This window comes from Oncorhynchus mykiss, chromosome 26 (genome assembly GCF_013265735.2).
Source record: "Oncorhynchus mykiss isolate Arlee chromosome 26, USDA_OmykA_1.1, whole genome shotgun sequence".
Taxonomy (NCBI): Eukaryota; Metazoa; Chordata; class Actinopteri; order Salmoniformes; family Salmonidae; genus Oncorhynchus; species Oncorhynchus mykiss.
This window is the reverse complement of record NC_048590.1, coordinates 19,648,669-19,670,048: the sequence shown is the minus strand read 5'-3', so window position 1 is coordinate 19,670,048 and position 21,380 is coordinate 19,648,669. Positions and strand designations below refer to the sequence as shown.

Here is a 21,380-nt window from a genome sequence, read left to right as displayed (position 1 = left end):
GTGAGATCTTGCATGGAGCCCCAGACCGAGGGAGATTGACCGTCATCTTGAACTTCTTCCATTTTCTACTAATTGCGCCAACAGTTGTTGCCTTCTCACCAAGCTGCTTGCCTATTGTACTGTAGCCCATCCCAGCCTTGTGCAGGTCTACAATTTAACCCTGATGTCCTTACACAGCTCTCTGGGCTTGGCCATTTTGGAGAGGTTGGAGTCTATTTGATTGAGTGTGTGGACAGGTGTCTTTTATACAGGTAACGAGTTCAAACAGGTGCAGTTAATACAGGTAATGAGTGGAGAACAGGTGGGCTTCTTAAAGAAAAACTAACAGGTCTGTGAGAGCCGAAATTCTTACTGGTTGGTAGGTGATCAAATACTTATGTCATGCAAATGAATTACTTAAAAATCATACAATATGATTTTCTGGATTTTTGTTTTAGATTCCGTCTCTCACAGTTGAAGTGTACCTATGACAAAAAATACAGACCTTTACATGCTTTGTAAGTAGGAAACACTGCCGATTTTGCAGGTTATCAAATACTTGTTCTCCCCACTGTAGCTCCTCCCACCGGCCTCCCCTGATGTAGGCTATGTTCATCAGGCTAACTGCCATTACACTTGCCAACATGGCAACCTGTTCACATAGACAGTGCAGGGGTAGGACCTGTTTTTTTTGTCGGTGTGAATCATCTTGAGTCCGAAAGAGATTATATTGGAAAATAATAATTTCATACCTTGATTATATTGAGACACAATCAAATATGGCGGGTAGCCTAGCAGTTAAGAGCATTGGGCCAGTAACCGAAAGGCCGCTGGTTTGAATCCCCGAGCAGACTGGGTGAAAAATCTGTTAATGTGCCCTTGAGCAAGGGGGGTGGGAGGTGTAATCACTCGCGGGCTTTGCCTATGTCCATGTTTTCAATCTGAAGTCATAAAGCTCGTATACTGATTTTGATTTTGATTATGATCAATGGTTAATCAAGCCTGCTGTCAATTAAAGGCCTCATGCAATAGTTGGTTATTTAAGAAATACTTTATCATCATAATAGTTTTCATTTGTTTAGTATCACTCATAAAAAAAACATTATAGTTTGATGAATGAATGCCTGAAAATATGTATACACATTTACAGCAGACTGTATTTGAAAACAGACACATTCAGACATTAGGCTAATTCAAACCGTCATAACTCATCTTAACTATCATATGCCAACATACAAATAATTTCCAAGTAGGCTAATCTTTTAATGATCATTGTAGGCTACATGGCATGTTAATGTGTTGTCATTTGTCTGTTTTGTAGCCACCCAATATTAACTTGCTTTGTGATTTCTGATTGATTTTGTTTTTCTTCTTAATCCGCTCTACTAACCCTCCTGTGAATTGCTGTAGATTTGTAATTTAGCTCAGAGACGATTGCCCTTTACCTCACCTTTTGAAAATGGCCAGTTCGGAATGTGAGATTTCCAAAGCTCCTCGGAAACTTAAAAGACATGGTAAGTAGTGAATTGAGCTTATGTAACTATTCTCCAGGTCGTTGATGTAAATGAGAATGTGTTCTCAATCAACTTAACTGGCAAAATGTTTTTTTTATTTTTTATTTTTTTATAGAGGTAGGTAAGCACACCCAAACCCAAAGCCTTTCAAATTTGGTTGAACTAAATTTTGATTCAATCGAGTGTAATTCTTGTATATCATTATATGAGAAAATTCTCAGGATGACACCACTCCAAATGATACATTTCAATTAATAATCATGCCAGCCAGAGTTTTGTATTACTCTACCACCCTAGTATCATATGTCAGTTTCAGTGGAGGCTGCTGAGGGGAGGATGGCAAGCAGCATACCACCCTGCATCCCACTGCTGGCTTGCTTCTGAAGCTAAGCAGGGTTGGTTCTGGTCAGACCCTGGATGGGAGAACAGATGCTGCTGGAAGTGGTGTTGGAGGGCCAGTAGTAGGCACCCTTTCCTCTGGTAAAAAAAAAATGTCCCAATGCCCCAGGTCAATGATTGCCCTGTGTAGGGTGCCATCTTGCTGATGGGATGTTGAACAGGAGTCCTGACTCTCTGTGGTCACTAAAAGATCCAATGGCACTTATCGCAAGAGTAGGAGTGATAACCCCGGTGGCCTGGCTAAATTCCCAATCTGGCTCTCACGCCATCATGGTCACCTAATCATCCCCAGCTTACAATTGGCTCATTTATCCCTCCTCTCCCCTGTAACTATTCCCCAGGTCGTTGCTGTAAATGAGTCAACTTACCTGGTTAAATAAAATAAAACGGACCGAATGGCATCAAACACATGGAAACTTTTCCGCATCAGGATTTATCACACGCCTGTCCTCCCCAATTAAGGTACCACCAACCTCCTGTGTTCAGTTTTCTTCAGGTGAATGGTATGATATGCTGAAAATGCTGTGATACACTATTAATGCTGTCTTACGTGGCTTGGTCAGGATGCTATACCAATATACCTGTCGTGGATGTAGGCTGCTACGTTCAATTCATGGGGTATATTTTGTGAGGTAAAATATGGTATACACTACTGTATCTAAAAATGATCCAAGTTGTTATAATTCACGTTATAATTCATTTTTTGCTGCAACTATGATTCACAGTCTCTCCCTAGGGTTTCCACCAAAGATAGTACAACTATTGTACTTATATTGTTTAATGGAAATAGAAAATTATACTAACCAGTATACAGTACTAAACCTAGTATTAACAAATATTGAACTCTCTCAGTGAAATTAATCACACAATATTTCCAAGCAACCACATACTTCAATCCGTGTTTCTATTCAGTAGAAATTAAATAAAACCTTTCATTTGCATATTAGCCTCGCACTGCCTTTGCAGAGTTATCTTGAAAAGCGATGGCTTTGTCCCTGCCACTTAAAAGCTGATGGAAATTATGGTAATTTGACTGGAAATTTGGATTTTTTTTTTTTGCCAGTACCTGAGGTATTGACCCAAAGATTGATCCCATTAAAATGTAAATCACTCCAAAGTAAAAATGTGTCTGAAATAGTGGTCCAACAGATGGGGTTCCCCTGAAATTCACTTTGCTCTGAAGAAATGATGGCAAGTTCCATTATATTTTAAATTTGTGCTCAGCGTAGGAAATCACACTTCATGCTGGAGATTTGTTTTGGTATTTGCAGTGACTAAATGTGAGTTGGAAATGGGGCCTTGTCGTGATTGCATGCGTCAATGCATTGTGGTTTTTGTGGGACCAGGACTGTTCATTGTATTCTGACGGAAATCACAAAAAACATGGCTGATACTGAATTATTTTGACCATGTGTTTATGATGATGTTCTTCAGTCCCTTGTGTAGCTAAAGTCTTCATTAACAGCATTATCTAAAAACAACATTCTGTAAAATATGTTTAGCATTTAGGTCTAAATAGATTTGCTTCTGAAGATTTAAGATAGAATTGCTGATAACTAGAAACCTTTTGTAGCATCAGTCTTACAGCCAACTACTCCCCAAGTGTTCATGGGGGTCTTTCTATGACATATATTTACTGTAGTGTGTGGGAAAGTATCACAGAGGCGCCTGAGACATGAACAAATGAACTCCAATTGAGCTCTGGCTCAGCAATTAATGTTCTGTAAATAATTGTGTTTTGTATCTCTCCTCAGGCTCCATCTATGAACCTCTCAAGCTCTCCATTCTCCACCGGGAGGATGAGCCACTATGGGAGAGACTTGACCGTTACTACAATGCAGGTGAGCACTGTGATTATGTTTAAAGTACTTAGTATTTAAAATCCTTGTTTTGAAGATCTCCTCAAAGGTGAGGTCCTTTCAAGTTTATTTTTCTATTTGTAGGTGGTGTACCTTTTGAAGTATTTGTGTTTGAAATATGGATAGAATGTTGTATGTTACTCTGAAATATGGATAGAATGTTGTATGTTACTCTGAAATATGGATAGAATGTTGTATGTTACTCTGAAATATGGATAGAATGTTGTATGTTACTCTGAAATATGGATAGAATTTTGTATGTTACTCTGAAATATGGATAGAATGTTGTATGTTACTCTGAAATATGGATAGAATGTTGTATGTTACTCTGAAATATGGATAGAATGTTGTATGTTACTCTGAAATATGGATAGAATGTTGTATGTTACTCTGAAATATGGATAGAATGTTGTATGTTACTCTGAAATATGGATAGAATTTTGTATGTTACTCTGAAATATGGATAGAATGTTGTATGTTACTCTGAAATATGGATAGAATTGTGTATGTTACTCTGAAATATGGATAGAATTTTGTATGTTACTCTGAAATATGGATAGAATGTTGTATGTTACTCTGAAATATGGATAGAATGTTGTATGTTACTCTGAAATATGGATAGAATGTTGTATGTTACTCTGAAATATGGATAGAATGTTGTATGTTACTCTGAAATATGGATAGAATGTTGTATGTTACTCTGAAATATGGATAGAATTTTGTATGTTACTCTGAAATATGGATAGAATGTTGTATGTTACTCTGAAATATGGATAGAATTTTGTATGTTACTCTGAAATATGGATAGAATGTTGTATGTTACTCTGAAATATGGATAGAATTTTGTATGTTACTCTGAAATATGGATAGAATGTTGTATGTTACTCTGAAATATGGATAGAATGTTGTATGTTACTCTGAAATATGGATAGAATTTTGTATGTTACTCTGAAATATGGATAGAATGTTGTATGTTACTCTGAAATATGGATAGAATTTTGTATGTTACTCTGAAATATGGATAGAATTTTGTATGTTACTCTGAAATATGGATAAAATGTTGTATGTTACTCTGAAATATGGATAGAATTGTGTATGTTACTCTGAAATATGGACACAATGGTAAATCTAAGTGTAGGCAGTAGTGCTTTTGGTTCAGTGGTGTGTCAGAAATATTTTCTCTATTTTCACTGTCACAATTATTAAGGCCTAAAAAGATAACTAAGAATTAAAATTAGAAACAAAACAAAGAAACAACTTGTTTTAAATAGGCTTTGTCACACTTACAGGCCAGATAAGTTCTCTCTGTGGACATAGAATATTAAAACAATGCAGAATATGGAGGGTTTTTACACACATCTATAAATCCAAAGCGGGACCTGCATGGCTAAAATATTGTGGGCCTGCCTACAATGCATAGATAAAAAGTGAATGTCAGCTCACTGTTTTACTCCTGTCAGACTTGATATTTGAATAAGGCTTTGGTGATTTAAGATTTATTTCCAAGCGGTCTCAGGAGCCAAGTCCTTTATCGACAATTGCATTGGGCACACAAAAAAAGCCTTAATTGAGAGGAGGGGAGGTTATGCTTGGTTTTTAATCAAATAATACTAAATGTAATAACATATTTGTTTTTTTATGTTTCTAAATACGAAGTATACAGGCGACCAAAAGCACATTAGGCTACTCTTGTTCCATGGGCAGTGTGCGTCACGGCTGGATCGGCTGCGTTTCCACTGTCAAAATTCATACGGCTAAAACCAGCTTTTGATTGGTCTTAAATATCCCTATCAGCGCTGCCTGAAATTAGCACTTTGGATCATGTTTTTAAGGACACACCTCAAATATTTCCACCATGCCCATCTGAGCGTATGCAAGCTGATATTTAAGACAGATAAATTGACGAACCTGGCATTGGGGCTGGAAAATGCCAGTGCGCCAATTTTTACATGACAAAATTTCAAAGTAACGTGCATTTGACACTAGCGCTGCCTTAACACCAGCCGAAAATAGAGCCATGCAATTGTCACAGGTTACCGTACCATTGGCAGACATGTCACACCCCATTGGTCAGTTGTGATGATGACAGGGGGGCATGGATACAGCCTGGCAACTTATTTCATGGCTTCCTTTCTTTAATGGCACATCTCCCTTTGCTCAGTTTGGAAACAGAGGAAGTGTATTGTATTACGTAGTCATTTTATGAAGGATATTGTGATATGTGCTTTGCTGTGACCTGGGGCTGTGGTCCAAATGCAATATCTATGTTCAAGACAAATTACTTTTCAAGGGCAATACAGCTTCTATTATATTTTATGTTGTGAGCCTATTTGAAGAGAGAAGAAACAAATGTTTGTTCTACTGAAGACGGGCAACAAAGATACTTCAATGAGTTCTCAAAGATGTTCCCCATGTTCTTGGGGAGCATAGTTTATCAATATGGTTTCATGTTTGAAAATCCCAAGGGTTGTATTATGTTTGTATCCCCCTCCCATAGGCTAGTATAAGACAAAGAGACAGCGAGGGTTATTTGAGGATGCTACAGGAAAAGCAGCCAAGTGAAAGACACTAGGGGAGCAACTGGTCCCTCATCTGAAACCAGTGTGAACTCATGGTGACAGACATCCCCAAAGAGAACAACCTATCAGTGTTTCTCACCACCTGAGCTCCCCGGGTGAAAATGAATCACTCTCATTACTCCATGAATTTTGCGTTCATTGTTACCACTGTAGCTTTTATATGTTTGGTGCATGTTTTGTTCTTCACAGTAAACAGATGCAATTTTAGCTTTTGAAATAATGTGCCAGTACACTTTTTGTGATGTAGGCTATATTATAGTAATATTTGACACAGTGCTTTTCCCATGCCTTTTTCTGCTCCGTCAGATTGGTCGAAATTCTGAAAGCTTTAGATTGCCCTTGGTGAGTGATTTTATTCTACTAGCAATGTACGAAAGAGTACTGTGACAGTAACATGCATGTTGCTCTCTTGGAAACGTTCTCCGTGAGATGACAATATGTTGAAATGTTCTTGCTTAATTTTGTGGTCGGTATGCAGCAATTTAAGCAGGGAGCAAAGCAGCAGTTGTTATCGCCAATGCACGTGGGATGAATCCCCCCCCCCCCTTTTTTGTACTTCATGGGTAAATGACGACTCAGATCTTTCTCTATCTACTAAAAAATAGTGCAGTTGTAAAGCCAGTGGCATTACATGCGCTTATGATTCAGTGTGGACCAATTCTCTCTCATTTCTGAGCAAACGACATTAGGGATATCACTGTCCCTCACAGTTTGTCTTATTTTTCTCCTGTGCGGGCCTCAGGTTTCTTATTTATGTGGTAATGTGGCCACACTCCAGTGCCTCTTTATTTTATTCTCCCACTTGATTATAGTGGAGGCGCAGGGCTGCTATCTGACTGGCTCGGGGAGATTTAAGAAATGGTAGAGTAAGTTTTATGTTTTGTTGTGGAGGTCTCTTAGCTCTCATTTGTTCTTTCTTTCTTTCTTTCTTTCTTTCTTTCTTTCTTTCTTTCTTTCTTTTCTTTCTTTCTTTCTTTCTTTCTTTCTTTCTTTCTTTCTTTCTTTCTTTCTTTCTTTCTTTCTTTCTTTCTTTCTTTCTTTCTTTCTTTCTTTCTTTCTTTCTTTCTTTCTTTCTTTCTTTCTTTCTTTCTTTCTTTCTTTCTTTCTTTCTTTCTTTCTTTCTTTCTTTCTTTCTTTCTTTCTTTCTTTCTTTCTTTCTTTCTTTCTTTCTTTCTTTCTTTCTTTCTTTCTTTCTTTCTTTCTTTCTTTCTTTCTTTCTTTCTTTCTTTCTTTCTTTCTTTCTTTCTTTCTTTCTTTCTTTCTTTCTTTCTTTCTACTAACTATCTGGGAGCAGAGGAATGGCCCATTCTAAGACATAGACTGTGTCTAAAGCGTTAGCTGTTGATTTAGTGGGTCATTAGGTCGGTGGATGATATGAGGCTGAGCAACTCCAATCTCAGTTTATTTGCATCTAGAGTGCTGTTGTGTCTTTTGGAGTTAGAGAATAATAACATATTTTAACCGTGGTTTTGATTCAGAGGAGTCTTACTAAGGTGCCATTTTTTCTCTTTGATGTGCCTCAAATACATTATATTGCCGTTAATAACATATGAATCCTAGTCAGAAGAAGCACTGTACTTTTTTTAATGTGTTTTTTCCCAAGCAGCCTCTGGGGTCAAAGTAATTGTCACTTCCGAGTTACTGAAGGGAGTTTATTAATATTCTGCTTAATTCCCCCCACCTCTTTATCCTGGCAATGCTGACTTTGTCTCTTTGAATTGACCCGGACTCCCTGTAACCAAACGATCTCGCAGAATGGATGTCCCCCTTCATTTGCTCTGGCATAACGTGGCGATGAAAAATTAAGGACCCTGTTCAGACAGATTATTAGTCGGTGAGGGAGGACGGGGAAGGGTAGACAAATACATTCCTGTGATTCCAGGCCTTCTGTTTTAGTGTGACTTTTTATTCAAACTAAATACTATTTAGAGGATTTGCATGAAGATAAACATTTGTTTATCTTGTGTCACTCTGTAATGTACAGTATGTGACCTGAAGCCAAAGTTATTGTCACCTTCACATGTGCAGTAACACACCCTGTTAGGATGTCTGGTTTTACAGCAATAACTACACAATATACAGCTGCTAACATACCTTTATATTGCATTCCATTTCACAATTTTTCAGATTTTTTTATATTTTTTATATCAAACCATTTCTGGGTAACTTACTGCAACAGTTGTCCACTACAATGGACTAAAAACTATTTATCAAGCAAGAATTTAGCTAGGACTGTCTGGGACTAGTCTGAGTGTGGAGAGCGGTTTGGAACTCTCTTTGTTATTGGTCTATTAACCAATTAACCACATGGTTATGTCACCACGCAAGCCTAAACTCCCACCCATGCAAACAGGCTGATTAGAAGCTGCTGTGGAGATGGTATTTCTAACCAGCAACTATCAGGAAATAACACTGATCAATGTTAGTTTCGTCAGCTGTTGGACAATATTATGCAAAATACAGGAAAAATATAGTTTTGACTGTACTGAGCCTTTAAAGGCTGAGGGATCACCTGTATCTCCCTTGTTTCTGTCTCTAGTGAAGACCACCATTCTGAACTACCAGAGCCCTACCACTGGCCTCTTCCCTACCAAGACATGTTCCAGCTGCAAGGAAGCCAAGGTGCGGGACTCCCTGTACTGTGCAGCCAGTTCCTGGGCCCTGGCTTTAGCTTACAGGTGACACACACACACACACACACACACACACACACACACACACACACACACACACACACACACACACACACACACACACACACACACATCTACAGCCACCTTAGCTCACTGTATATTAAAGTTGATCTTAGTAATGAATCTAGTACAACCTTAGTTAATGGGCTCCATCAGGGACCGATATTCTTAATCAAAGCAGACGGCTTTTGTAACGCCAAGGGGGTGCTGCGCATTGGCATGTACTGCTGCAGCATCCAGACTACACAGAGTGCAGAAAACATTAGGAACACCTACTCTTTCCATGACATAGCTTTCACCTGGTCAGTCTATGATCCCTTATGGATGTCACTTGTTAAATCCACTTCAATCAGTGTCGATGAAGGGGAGGAGACGGGTTAAAGAAGGATTTTTAAAGCCTTGAGACAATTGAGACATGGCTTGTGTATGTGTGTCATTCAGAGGGCGAATGGACAAGACAAAAGATTTAAGTGCCTTTGAACGGGGTATGGCAGTATTTGCCAGGCTCACCGGTTTGTGTCAAGAACTGCAACGCTGCAGGGTTTTTCCACGCTCAACAGTTTCCCGCGTGTATCAAGAATGATCCACCACCCAAAGAGCATCCAGCCAACTTGACACAACTGTGGGAAGCATTGGAGTCAACATGGGCCAGCATCCCTGTAGAACGCTTTTGGGATCTTGTAGAGCACATGCCCTGAAAAATTGAGGGGGGGGGGGGGGGGGGGGGACTTCAGCTGCACCATATTTCCTTTTAATTTTTCTCTAGTCCCCAGGCACAATGCTCTCGCCTTCAGACATTCTGTTGATTCTGTATCTGATTATAAAACAGGTCACTTTTTTCCCTTTGTGGTAATGTGTCCTTCACTTCATACACTGAGGGCTCAAGTTCAAGGGGAGCTCTGAGATACTCAAAATAGTCAGGGACTTTCTCCACTAGACCTTCTAACCAAGTGCTCTTTCGAAACCCACGGGTGTGCATTTTTTTTCTCCAACGGGACACGAGAGTAAAAATAGAATGTTCAAGTAGACCAGAGGGGCCTACTCATTCGTCATGGTTTCTTCCTGTTAAAATTGTCACAGGAATTTAATTAAGACGACTCCAATCTGACAGCACAGGCCCAAACCATTACTTACCCTCCCATGTGACTAGAGAGGACTGGAGTGGGTGCTTTAGATTGGAGTAAATGGGTGGATGGATGGGCAGATGCCCATGCACTGGTGGAAATGTATGTTTCAAAGTAAGTGAATGTCATTAATGAAAACATACGAGGTCTACTTGCAGTGCATTCGAAAGTATTCAGACCCCTTCACTTTTTCCACATTTTGTTATTTTACAGCCTTATTCAAAAATGTATTCAATAGTTCCCCCCCCCCCCCCCCCCCCCTCATCAGTCTACAGTACACAAAATACCCCATACTGACAAAGCAAAAACAGGTTTTTAGAAGAAAAAAAAATTGAATTCATGAAAAAGACTGAAATATCATATTTACATAAGTATTCAGACCCTTTATTCAGTACTTTGTTGAAGCTCCTTTGGCAGTGATTCCAGCCTTGAGTCTTCTTGGGTATGATGCTACAAGTTTGGCACACCTATATTTGTGGAGTTTTTCCCTTTCCTCTCTGCAGATCCTCCAATGCTCTGTCAGGTTGGATGGGGAGCGTCGCTGTACAGCTATTTTCAGGTCTCTCCAGAGATGTTCGATCGAGTTCAAGTCCGGGCTCTGGCTGGGACACTCAAGGACATTCAGAGACTTGTCCCGAAGCCATTCCTGCATTGTTTTGGCTGTGTGTTTAGGGTGCTGCCACCACCATGCTTCACCGTAGGGATGGTGGCAGGTTTCCTCCAGACGTGACGCTTGGTATTCAGGCCAAAGAGTTAAATATTTTTTTCATCAGACCAGAGAATATTGTTTCTCATGGTCTGAGAGTCTTTAGATGCCTTTTGGCAAACTCCAAGCGGGCTGTCATGTGCCTTTTACTGGGGAGTGGCTTCCATCTGGCCACTCTACCATAAAGGCCTGATTGGTGGAGTGCTGCATAGATGGTTGTCCTTCTGGAAGGTTCTCCCATCTCCACAGAGGAACTCTGGAGCTATGTCAGAGTGACCATCGGGTTCTTGGTCACCTTCCTGACCAAGGCCCTTCTCCCCCGATTGCTCAGTTTGGCCGAGTGGCCAGCTCTAGGAAGAGTCATGGTGATTCCAAACTTATTTTATTCAAGAATGGTGGAGGCCTCTATGTTCTTGGGGACTTTCAATGCTGCAGAAATGTTTTGGTACCCTTCCCCAGATCTGTGCCTCAACACAAACCTGTCTTGGAGCTCTACAGACAATTCCTTTGAGCTCACGGCTTGGTTTTTGCTCTGACATGCCCTGTCAACTGTGGGAGACAGGTGTGTGCCTTTCCAAATCATGTCCAATCAATTGAATTTACCACAGGTGGACTCCAATCAAGTTGTAGAAACATCTCAAGGATGATCAATGGAAACAGGATGCACATGAGCTCAATTTCGAGTCTCATAGCAAAGGGTCTGAATATCGAGAGCATCCTGACTGGTTGCATCACCGCCTGGTATGGCAACTGCTTGGCCTCTGACCGCAAGGCACTACAGAGGGTAGTGTGTATGGCCAAGTACATTACTGGGGCCAAGCTTCCTGCTATCCAGGACCTCTTTACCAGGTAGTGTCAGAGGAAGGCCCAAAAAATTGCCAATGACTCCAGCCACCACAGTCATAGACTGTTCTGTTCTATGTACATATTAACTAAATTACCTTGACTAACCTGTGCCCCCGCACATTGACTCTGTACCGGTACCCCCTGTATATAGCCTCGCTATTGATATTTTATTGTTGCTTCTTAATTCGTTTTTATTTTATTTATTTCTTACTTCAGTTTATTTTAGTAAATACTTTCTTTAACACTTTTTTTCTTAACTGCATTGTTGGTTAAGGGCTTGTAAGTAAACATTTCACTGTAATGACAAATATGATTTGATTTGAATACTTATGTAAATAAGGTATTTCTGTTTTTTATTTACCAAATTTCCAAGAATGTCTAAACCTGTTTTCGCTTTGTTATTGTGTGTAGATTGAGGATTTTTTTTTAAAATCCATTTTAGATTAATGTTATTAAGTTACAAAATGTGGAAAAAGGGAACAGGTCTGACTACCTTCCAAATGCAATGTAGATGCCATTGTTTATGTCAACAGTATACTGGAAGCATTTGGGTCATTTTCAAGTGTGATTTTGATGAGAGGTCAATTGGAATGTAGTATGTCCTTGCTTGTCTTAGGAATAGGAATAACAACTGTCAATAATGTCACAACTGTCATTAATGTCCTAAAATGATTTAAAACCTGTCTATGACTGTGTACAAATACAATAGGTTGTCCCCATGTAATATGTACCATTTAATGTATGCACAGACAGGATAACCAGACCCTAGTAATTTTGTGCGGTGAAAAGTAGGATAAGTTAGGATGATTTAACATGCTCTTCTGCTCGTTGGGCCGTTTTTTTCCCTCCATCTCATTGTGGCACATGGCGGCGATCAACCCTGTCGTGCAGACGCATCGATGATGACATGGGACGCACCCATGAGTTGGAGCACTCAGCCATCAAGTGCATGAGGGGCATCCTCTACTGTTACATGCGCCAGTCTGACAAGGTGAGTCCACAAACGAAACGTCAGACCACAGGAAACACTGTAGTTCATTCTTAGTGATCTAAACAAATGCCATTATCCAGTAATGAATATAGATTTTTAGCAAACACAGAAACTGTCACTAATGGGGGGGGGGGATGAAGATCTCTCCTTTTACTGATCTTCTCTGTTCTCACGCTTCAGTGGTTTATTATCTTGCGCTTGGACTGGTTGTATCTCTATGTGGATGGAATAATATAGATGTTTCCAAATGGTTTTTGCCTCAACAGAACCCTTTTGTTTAAAGCATCTGAGCAGACCGTTCAGTCAAAATATCAGCGTCTATATTGTTTAAAGACCTCTATGAAAGCAGCTTTAGTACAATAGAACACTGGTCTTGTTCTGGTCTGTAATTGCACATCTCTGTTGGCTTTTGAAATGGTTTTGTTTCATTTGCTCATGACCTTGACGACCTAATTTATGGGAAAGCTTTTCTGTGTCTTAATTATAATGCACCGTTTCTTCAGTTAATTACACAGTGCAGCGCTCATTAACATCTGTCTCTGGCATTCACAGAGAACATGCCATTTTTAATGGACCCACAATACAGAGCGACTAGGAAGCACATTTTTTATTTATTTTTTTAAACAACTACAGAGCCATTAAAGAGAGGGCATCAAAGTTTACCACAATGTACCAATGAAACTAAACACAGTCTTAACGAATTAGCCACACGACACAAGCTTCTCAAATGTTTTCTGACAGATTTAGCTCCGGAACCATTTCACGCTAAGATCACACACACTCACTGACACACAGTGACATTTGGCGAGATTCATAAACAGCACTATTGTGGAAATGCACTTTCAATACAAATGTTAGGCTATTTTGGAACGGAACCGTTATTGGTTCAGTCAGTGCCAAATGTTGGCACAAAATAATGTACCGTGTGAAGTAAACTCAAACAGAGTGTAACTGTTCTATGTGTATCACTCAAATCTGACCTGGGATGGTTTGAGGAGGAGAAGTCATATGTGTACATCTTTGGCATGACTCAATAATTGCTTAATGCACCACGATACAAATAAATGGTATGTCTGTTATTCATGCATACCAGCGGTTTGCTCATGTCTTCAGAGCCATTCATTCAAAATTCTAGTGTGTGTGCTAGTGATGACGCAGTGGAATATCCATGAGCCATCCTAGTCCCGGTTTTCACCTCACGTACCTTTTTGTGAGGATAGGATAAATAATTGAAATATGCCCAGTGAGTAAGGTGTGTGTGTATGTGTATATATATATATTGATTTATTTGATGGACTGACTCCTCTTTTATTTGCCCTTTCGTTCTCTTTTTCTCTTCCTTTCACTCTCTTTCTTCACCTTCATTCTATTTCAGGTGGAGGAATTCAAACAGGACCCCAGCCCCTCCAAGTGCCTGCACTCAATATTCAATGTCGACACAGGAGATGAGATTCTGTCCTACGATGACTACCATCACCTACAGGTAAACCCGCTCACAAACATTGTCATGATAATGCATAAAGTCCGAACGGATTCCGGTCTCACGCTCTTCACCATTGTAAATACCGTCTCCCTCCGTCAGATTGATGCCTTGTCCCTCTTCCTGCTCTATTTGGTGGAGATGGTCTGCTCCGGCCTCCAGATCATCTACAACACGGATGAGGTACGGCCCACTGGCCTTAGGCACGTGACCTCTCTCTCAGAAAGAACACGTCTGTCTGCGGAGCACAACACTTACGCAGCATGGCTTCTTCATAGTGATTCGATGGGGGGGGGGGGGGGTAATAGAGTATGATCAACCTAAGGGGAAACCCAGTGTCAACAGGGAGCAGAAACGAACATACGGACAAGACTATAAACAACGCAAGCCAAGAAAGCTCCTGTGTGCCAAAGTGCCCTGAGACAGTTAATCGTAGAGACAGCAGCTGAATAAGCAGTAGTTAACGGTCCATGCATCTTTAGAAACGCAGCTATTTACATGTGATGATTTGATGACTATGTAACGGTTTTAAAATTCAATACACCTGCCTCTTGACTTACACTAACTTATGCAGCACCCTTTTTCATTGGTGAGCAAGTTATTGAGTTGGAGGCCTAGTAAAACGGACAGCTAAAGTAATAGCAACTCCTTCGTTATAGTGGTCCTTTAAGGTGGCTGCAGCCGTAAGTGCTGTTAATTCTCTTATAGCCCTTTGGGAGATTTGAAATTCATTAATTCCATCTCTTAATTCAGTTGTCTGCTCACTGGGAGATTTACTTTTAGGCACAGGGGTGAAATTATTGCCTTCAGAAAAAGCTTTTTTTTTTTTTGATCCAGACTTATCTTCAAAAATAGAGCTGTTCTAGAACATTATGCCCGGAAGCAATTACAGTGAGCATTCACTTTGTTTACAGAAAATTGAAAGCCTCACATTAAATATATATATATATTTTTTTCCCCCAACGGCAAACAAATTGCCTGTGTAGCTTCAATGGGGCCAGTCCTATTTGCAAAGCAGACCTAATTTGCACATTTAAATAGTGCTTATTGAGCTGCGTAATACAAGTAAAGGGCATGAACATGAAATCAACGAGCATGTATCCTTTTATTAATCTACATCAGAACAAATAAACAGGAAATGGGACTCTTAATGTGTGTCATTTCTGCACCGCATTTAAATGCATCTTTTGGTATTCTCATTATTCCAATTTTGGCTCTTAGCAGTGGTTCAGTATATTTTCCCGACTGGAAGTTCAATACAATTGAATCTTGCAGTATTAATACAGGTAGATGCTTTGTGTGTGTGTTTTGTGTATGCGCCCAACGTTCACGATGATACTATCAAGATTCCAGAAAGATACCTCTCAGTCGTTAAGACAAATTGAAAAATCCTATGCTTCTTTCTCTAAATATTGAACGTGCGTGGGTGACAGAGAGGAACAAAATGGCGCAGTTTGAGTAGATAGGGGTGAGACCAGGTGGGTCTGAGCAGGTGTGATGTCGTTGATGTTTGTGTGAGTCGGTATTGTTGTCTTTTGTATGTTTTGTGTTGTACTTCTTTTTTTTTTCTCAATAAAAAAGGTAATCAAGATCATTCTATTAATCATTCTATTAAAGCCCAAAATAAAATAACCCGCAATGTCCTTATTTCAGTGGCTCTGTTTAGTTCCCTGTCTTCTCTCCTTGCCTGTCCCATTTTTGTACACTTTAGGCCCTGTCTGTTTACCTGTTGTCAGTCACATCTCCCCCAGTACTTTCACATTTTTCCTTCATGGCCTCTTAAGTCATAATTTAAAAATATTTTTGTGAAGTTTCCGTCTCTTTTTTTTAATTTCATCTTGATTTAACCAGGTGGGCAAGTTGAGAACAAGTTCTCATTTACAACTGCGACCTGGCCAAGATAAAGCAAAGCAGTTTGACACATACAACGACACAGAGTTACACATGGAGTAAAACAAACATACAGTCAATAATACAGTAGAAACAAGTCTATATACGATGTGAGCAAATGAGGTGAGATAAGGGAGGTAAAGGCAAAAAAAAAGGCCATGGTGGCATCTGCACATAGAGAAGAGCCATTCCTCCTTGTTCCAGATGAAATTAAGGACATGGTTTTGACTACCCATGTGACTGGGTGATGTTTGTCTTTTAACTTGGGGCACACAAATGTTAATTCCATCAGGGGCAAAATGTTAATGTGTTTTATTCAATAAATAACTTACTGAAAATGTGCATGAAATGAGAGTTATTGGAGAATAGTTTATTCCATTTAAATGTGAGTACATTCTTCCCGAAGTTGCATGAGCTCTTCTTTTGACAATATGATTACACAGTACAGTTTAATTCCAGGGAGAAAGCGTTCAATGTTGAGATTGAGAGATCTCGTTCATGTGATATTGTCGTGTTTTCTACCTCTGCAGGTATCTTTCATCCAGAACCTGGTGTTCTGTGTAGAGAGGGCGTACAGAGTGCCTGACTTTGGAATGTGGGAGAGAGGGAGCAAGTACAACAATGGAAGCACTGAGCTGCACTCCAGGTCTGTCTTGTCCTCCTCTAGTGAATACTTTGATTTATAAAGATATGAACACATTGCTAGACAGTCTCCACACATGGAATGTGTTAATCTCTCCACAAAAAAAAAGAGGATATATTTTAGGGTAGTAAAGGTAATGTCGATGACCTATCATTGGAGCAGTAGAACTGCCTCTCCCTCTCCCAAGACCTCGATAATGATTCTGTTTCCTCTGTCCCTTATCTCTGGAAAACATTGGTTTCTTCTAAAGAATGTAGCAAAATTGGTTGCAACTTACCACCATTTCCTAGAGAAAAAAATCTGACTTTGCATTCTACATAGACAATACTTCGACACCATGTCCATTAGTCAAATTCAGAATGACTGATTTGTAGTTCAGTTTCCATAATACACATTAAAATGCAGTAATGTAAACAGAGAGCAATTGCGGGGGCAGAATAACAACTTTTTACTTTCTGAGTTCATTATCTTCATGCGGAGTCATTCACCAAGTTTCAGGGGCGCGGTTACAATGGGGGGGGGGGGGGGGGGGGACTGTTCCATTAACTCAGTGTACCAGACTGCCGATGGGTACGTAGGCCTGTGTGTGGCTGAGTGTCAGGGAAAGCTGTGATGAATGCCTTCATCTAGAGAATTGAATCATGATATTCAAGCTCGGCTGAAAGGAAAATGGCAGTCATTATAAAACAATGTTAATGTCATCAATCCTAGATGGTATTGAGTTTGTGCAAAAATGGCTAAGCTGTAGTCCTATCGAGCTTGGTTACCCCTTGGCAATCTCTCGCCAAGTTAAAATATAGAGCAACTTAATTCTAATATTTAGCTTTGTTCAACTGCGTTAGGTTTCTAACCTATAGTAGGTTTCAACCGAACTGCACTCATTGGGACGTGTTGACAGAAGCTGTCAACATCAGTCAGGATGAATTACATCATAGAATAGTACGTTAGTGTATGTATGTTTCTCCCTTTTGTAAAAATTGTATGACAAGATACTGTGTTGTGCTTGTTGTCTGCAACTTGTTACTATTATCAAACCAATGCCCACCCTGCTCCCTGAAACTACAGCACTGTGTGCACATTCAATGTTTTCAACCTTCGACCAAGGCGTCACGCTCACTCAGAACTGTTGACAGCTCTTACGCATTATGTCCAGGCAAGTTCGGACAGAAAATCAATAGACTTTCAAAAAAGGCCTCATGTTGCTTGATTGTGATCATTGCTGCTGATTTTGTCAGAGAGGGAGCTGAAGTTGTGTTTTGGGAAAGCTGGTTTCAACTATGTTCTGTTATTTTTCTGCATTTTTGTATCGGTTTAGGCCCTGTGTTTGTGGGATTGAACACCTTTTTTACTTGTCGGTGTATCTTGCAACTCTCCTTGCCACGTCGTCATCTTCCTTTTATAGAGACCTATTAAGAGGGAAAGGAAATGCACTGCTATTTTCTCTGCATAGTAAAGTGCACAATGATTTCAGCAACAATTAAATCTACAAGTCATCTGTTTGCATTACATTATTAAACTATTCAAATGTATACTTGTAGGCATTTTACAGTATAATTGTAAGGCTCGTTACAAGGCAAGGAGTGTTTGTTTTGGGAGTCATGTGCCTTGTACATAGGGGGTTCATAAAAAGTTTAACCAAACCCCCATTTATAAAGTATCTCCAGTTGAAGTTTACATACACTTAGGTTGGAGTCATTAAAACTCATTTTTCAACCACTCCACACATTTCTTGTTAACAAACTGTAATATTTCCAAGTTGGTTAGGACATCTACTTCATGCATGACACAAGTCATTTTTCCAACAATTGTTTACAGACAAATTATTTCACTAATAATTCACTTTCACTAATAATTCACTCGCAATTCCAGTGGGTCAGAAGTTCACATACTAAGTTGACTGTGCCTTTTTAAACAGCTTGGAAAATTCCAGAAAATGATGTCATGGCTTTAGAAGCTTCTGTTAGGCTCATTTACATCATTTCAGTCAATTGGAGGTCTACCTGTGGATCTATTTCAAGGCCTACCTTCAAACTCAGTGCCTCTTTGCTTGACATCATGGGAAAATCAGAAGAAATCAGCCAAGACCTCAGAAAAAGAATTGCAGACCTCCACAAGTCTGGTTCATCCTTGGGAGCAATTTCCAAATGCCTGAAGGTACCAAGTTCATCTGTACAAACAATAGAACGCAAGTATAAACACCATGGGACCACGCAGCCGTCATACCGCTCAGGAAGGAGACGTGTTCTGTCTCTTAGAGATAACGTACTTTGGTGCGAAAAGTGAAAATAAATCCCAGAACAACAGCTAAGGACCTTGTGAAGATGCTGGAGGAAACCTGTACAAAGGTATCTATATCCACAGTAAAACGAGTAGTATTGACATAACCTGAAAGGCCGCTCAGCAAGGAAGAAGCCACTGCTCCAAACCGCCATAAAACAGACTACGGTTTCCAACTGCACATGGGGACAAAGATTGTACTTTTTGGAGAAATGTCCTCTGGTCTGATGAAACAAAAATGGCCATAAAGACCATTGTTATGTTTGGAGGAAAAAAGGGGGGGCTTGCAAGCCAAAGAACACCATCCCAACCGTGAAGCACGGGGGTGGCAGCATCATGTTGTGGGGGTGCTTTGCTGCAAGAGGGACTGGTGCACTTCACAGAATAGATGGCATCATGAGGAGGAAAAGTATGCGAATATATTGAAGCAACATCTCAAGACATCAGTCAGTAAGTTAATGTTAGGTCGCAAATGGGTCTTCCAAATGGACATTGACCCCAAGCATACTTCCAAAGTTGTAGCAAAATAGCTTAAGGACAACAAAGTCAAGGTATTGGAGTGGCCAACACAAAGCCCCGACCTCAATAAAGTGGTGATCCTAACTGACCTAAGACATGGAATTTTTACTAGGATTAAATGTCAGGAATTGTGAAAAACGTAGTTTAAATATTAAGTATTTGGCAAAGGTGTATGTAAACTTCAACTGAATATTAAGTAACCTGTGTATGTTAGTCTTGCATATAACTTGGAGCCATGGAACAGATCAGAAAATGTGTGTCCTATGATATTTCAATTATAAATACCATTAGTGCTTTCAGGTTTATATTGGGTTTCTTAAACATGTTCTTTCTTTTGCAGTTCTGTGGGGCTGGCTAAAGCTGCTCTCGAGGCTATCAATGGATTCAACCTGTTTGGGAATCAGGTATTTGATTTATCCTCCAACTTTCATCCACATTCTGTCAAGAGACCTAGCCATTGTCCTCACTTACTCTGAAGATAAGAGTTTAGGATTTTAATGACCGAACTGCGTATGCACCTCTGGTGTAACAGCGTCTGATGCGTTAAGATTGCATTATAGATAGTGTGTAACTGATCTAATGCTTCAAATTGGGAGTCCCATTACATCACCATCCATCTTCAAGATCTTATAGATGGTCATAGTACAACAGTTCTCAGAGATTTAATTAATCACATTTCTTTAATATATATTTAAATTTGATTGAACCTTTTATTTAACTCGGCAAGTCAGTTAAGAACAAATTCTTATTTACAATGATGGCCAAACCCGGACGACGCTGGGCCAATTGTGTGCCGCCCCATGGGACTCCCAATCACAGCCGGATGTGATGCAGCCTGAAGCCGGTGATGTGATGCAAATGACCGGATATCATCATTTTCTGCCTGTGGAAAGTGAACCACACACTCAGGGGGTTTATTGAGTGGGCTTGTGTTGTACTCGGGGCTGACTAGCTAGATGTCTATGCACTAACAGCTTTGATAGATTACTGCTGTTCCCATTTCCTTGATTTCCTTGCTCCTTTCTGGATCAGACATTTTGTAGGTTTAATTTGTTTTTGCTGTCTAGAGTAAAGACGGGAATGTGAACATCCATTCTATGTGCTAATGGATTGGAAAACTGAAAAAAAACCTCCACTTAGCATTCTTGTTTTTCTCAAAACAGATTTCTTTCTCTTCCATTTTGTTCGTTCATGCACGCAGCACGACGCATTTCAAGCAAATAAAGCACAACAACAACATTGTGTCCCGTGTGAACCTACCATGAATAATATCTTACCCCTAGTGATTATACAGTTCCTTCGGAAAGTGTTCACAAACCCCTTGACCTTTTCCTAATTTTTGCTGTGTTATTTCAAATGGATTCAATTGATAGTTTTTGTGTCACTGGCCAACACACAATACCCCATAATGTCAAAGTGGAATGATGTTTTAACAAAATAATTGAAATGATTTCAAAATTAAAAGCTGAGATGTCTGGAGTCAGTAACTATTCAACCCCGTTTGTTATGGCACGCCCAAATAGGTTCAGGAGTAAAAATGTAAGTTGCAAAATGCAATAATTGTGTTTAACATGATTTTTGAATGACTACTGTATCTCATCAGAGGAAGAAACCGCTCAGGGATTTCACAGAGGTTTAATGGCTGTGATAGGAGAAAACTGAGGTGGGATCAACAATAATGTAGTTAGTCCACAATACTAACCTAATTGACAGAGTGAAAAGAAGGAAGCCTGTACAGAATACAAATATTCCAAAACATGCATCCTGTTTGCAACAAGGCACTAAAGTCATACCGCAACAAATGTGGCAAAACAGTTAACCTTTTGTCCTGAAAACAAAGTGTTATGTTTGGGGAAAATCCAATACAACACATTACTATCA

General features: G+C 39.7%; 1 protein-coding gene across 5 annotated transcripts in view; it reads left to right on the top strand.

Moving 5' to 3' along the window:
* phkb (phosphorylase kinase, beta) overlaps positions 1 to 21,380 on the top strand; it is a 59,909-nt gene that overhangs the window by 1,548 nt on the left and 36,981 nt on the right. For 2 of the 5 annotated variants that reach the window (XM_036963410.1, XM_036963411.1), the window contains exons 2-8: positions 3,647 to 3,733; positions 8,870 to 9,008; positions 12,591 to 12,690; positions 14,066 to 14,173; positions 14,273 to 14,353; positions 16,591 to 16,706; positions 19,840 to 19,903. In XM_036963410.1, the coding sequence (XP_036819305.1) occupies positions 3,647 to 3,733; positions 8,870 to 9,008; positions 12,591 to 12,690; positions 14,066 to 14,173; positions 14,273 to 14,353; positions 16,591 to 16,706; positions 19,840 to 19,903 (695 nt within the window). Of the gene's footprint in view, positions 1 to 1,389; positions 1,494 to 3,646; positions 3,734 to 6,636; positions 6,673 to 8,869; positions 9,009 to 12,590; positions 12,691 to 14,065; positions 14,174 to 14,272; positions 14,354 to 16,590; positions 16,707 to 19,839; positions 19,904 to 21,380 lie in introns of those variants that run through there. The other 3 variants (XM_036963412.1, XM_036963413.1, XM_036963414.1) reach the window with 3 other exon arrangements.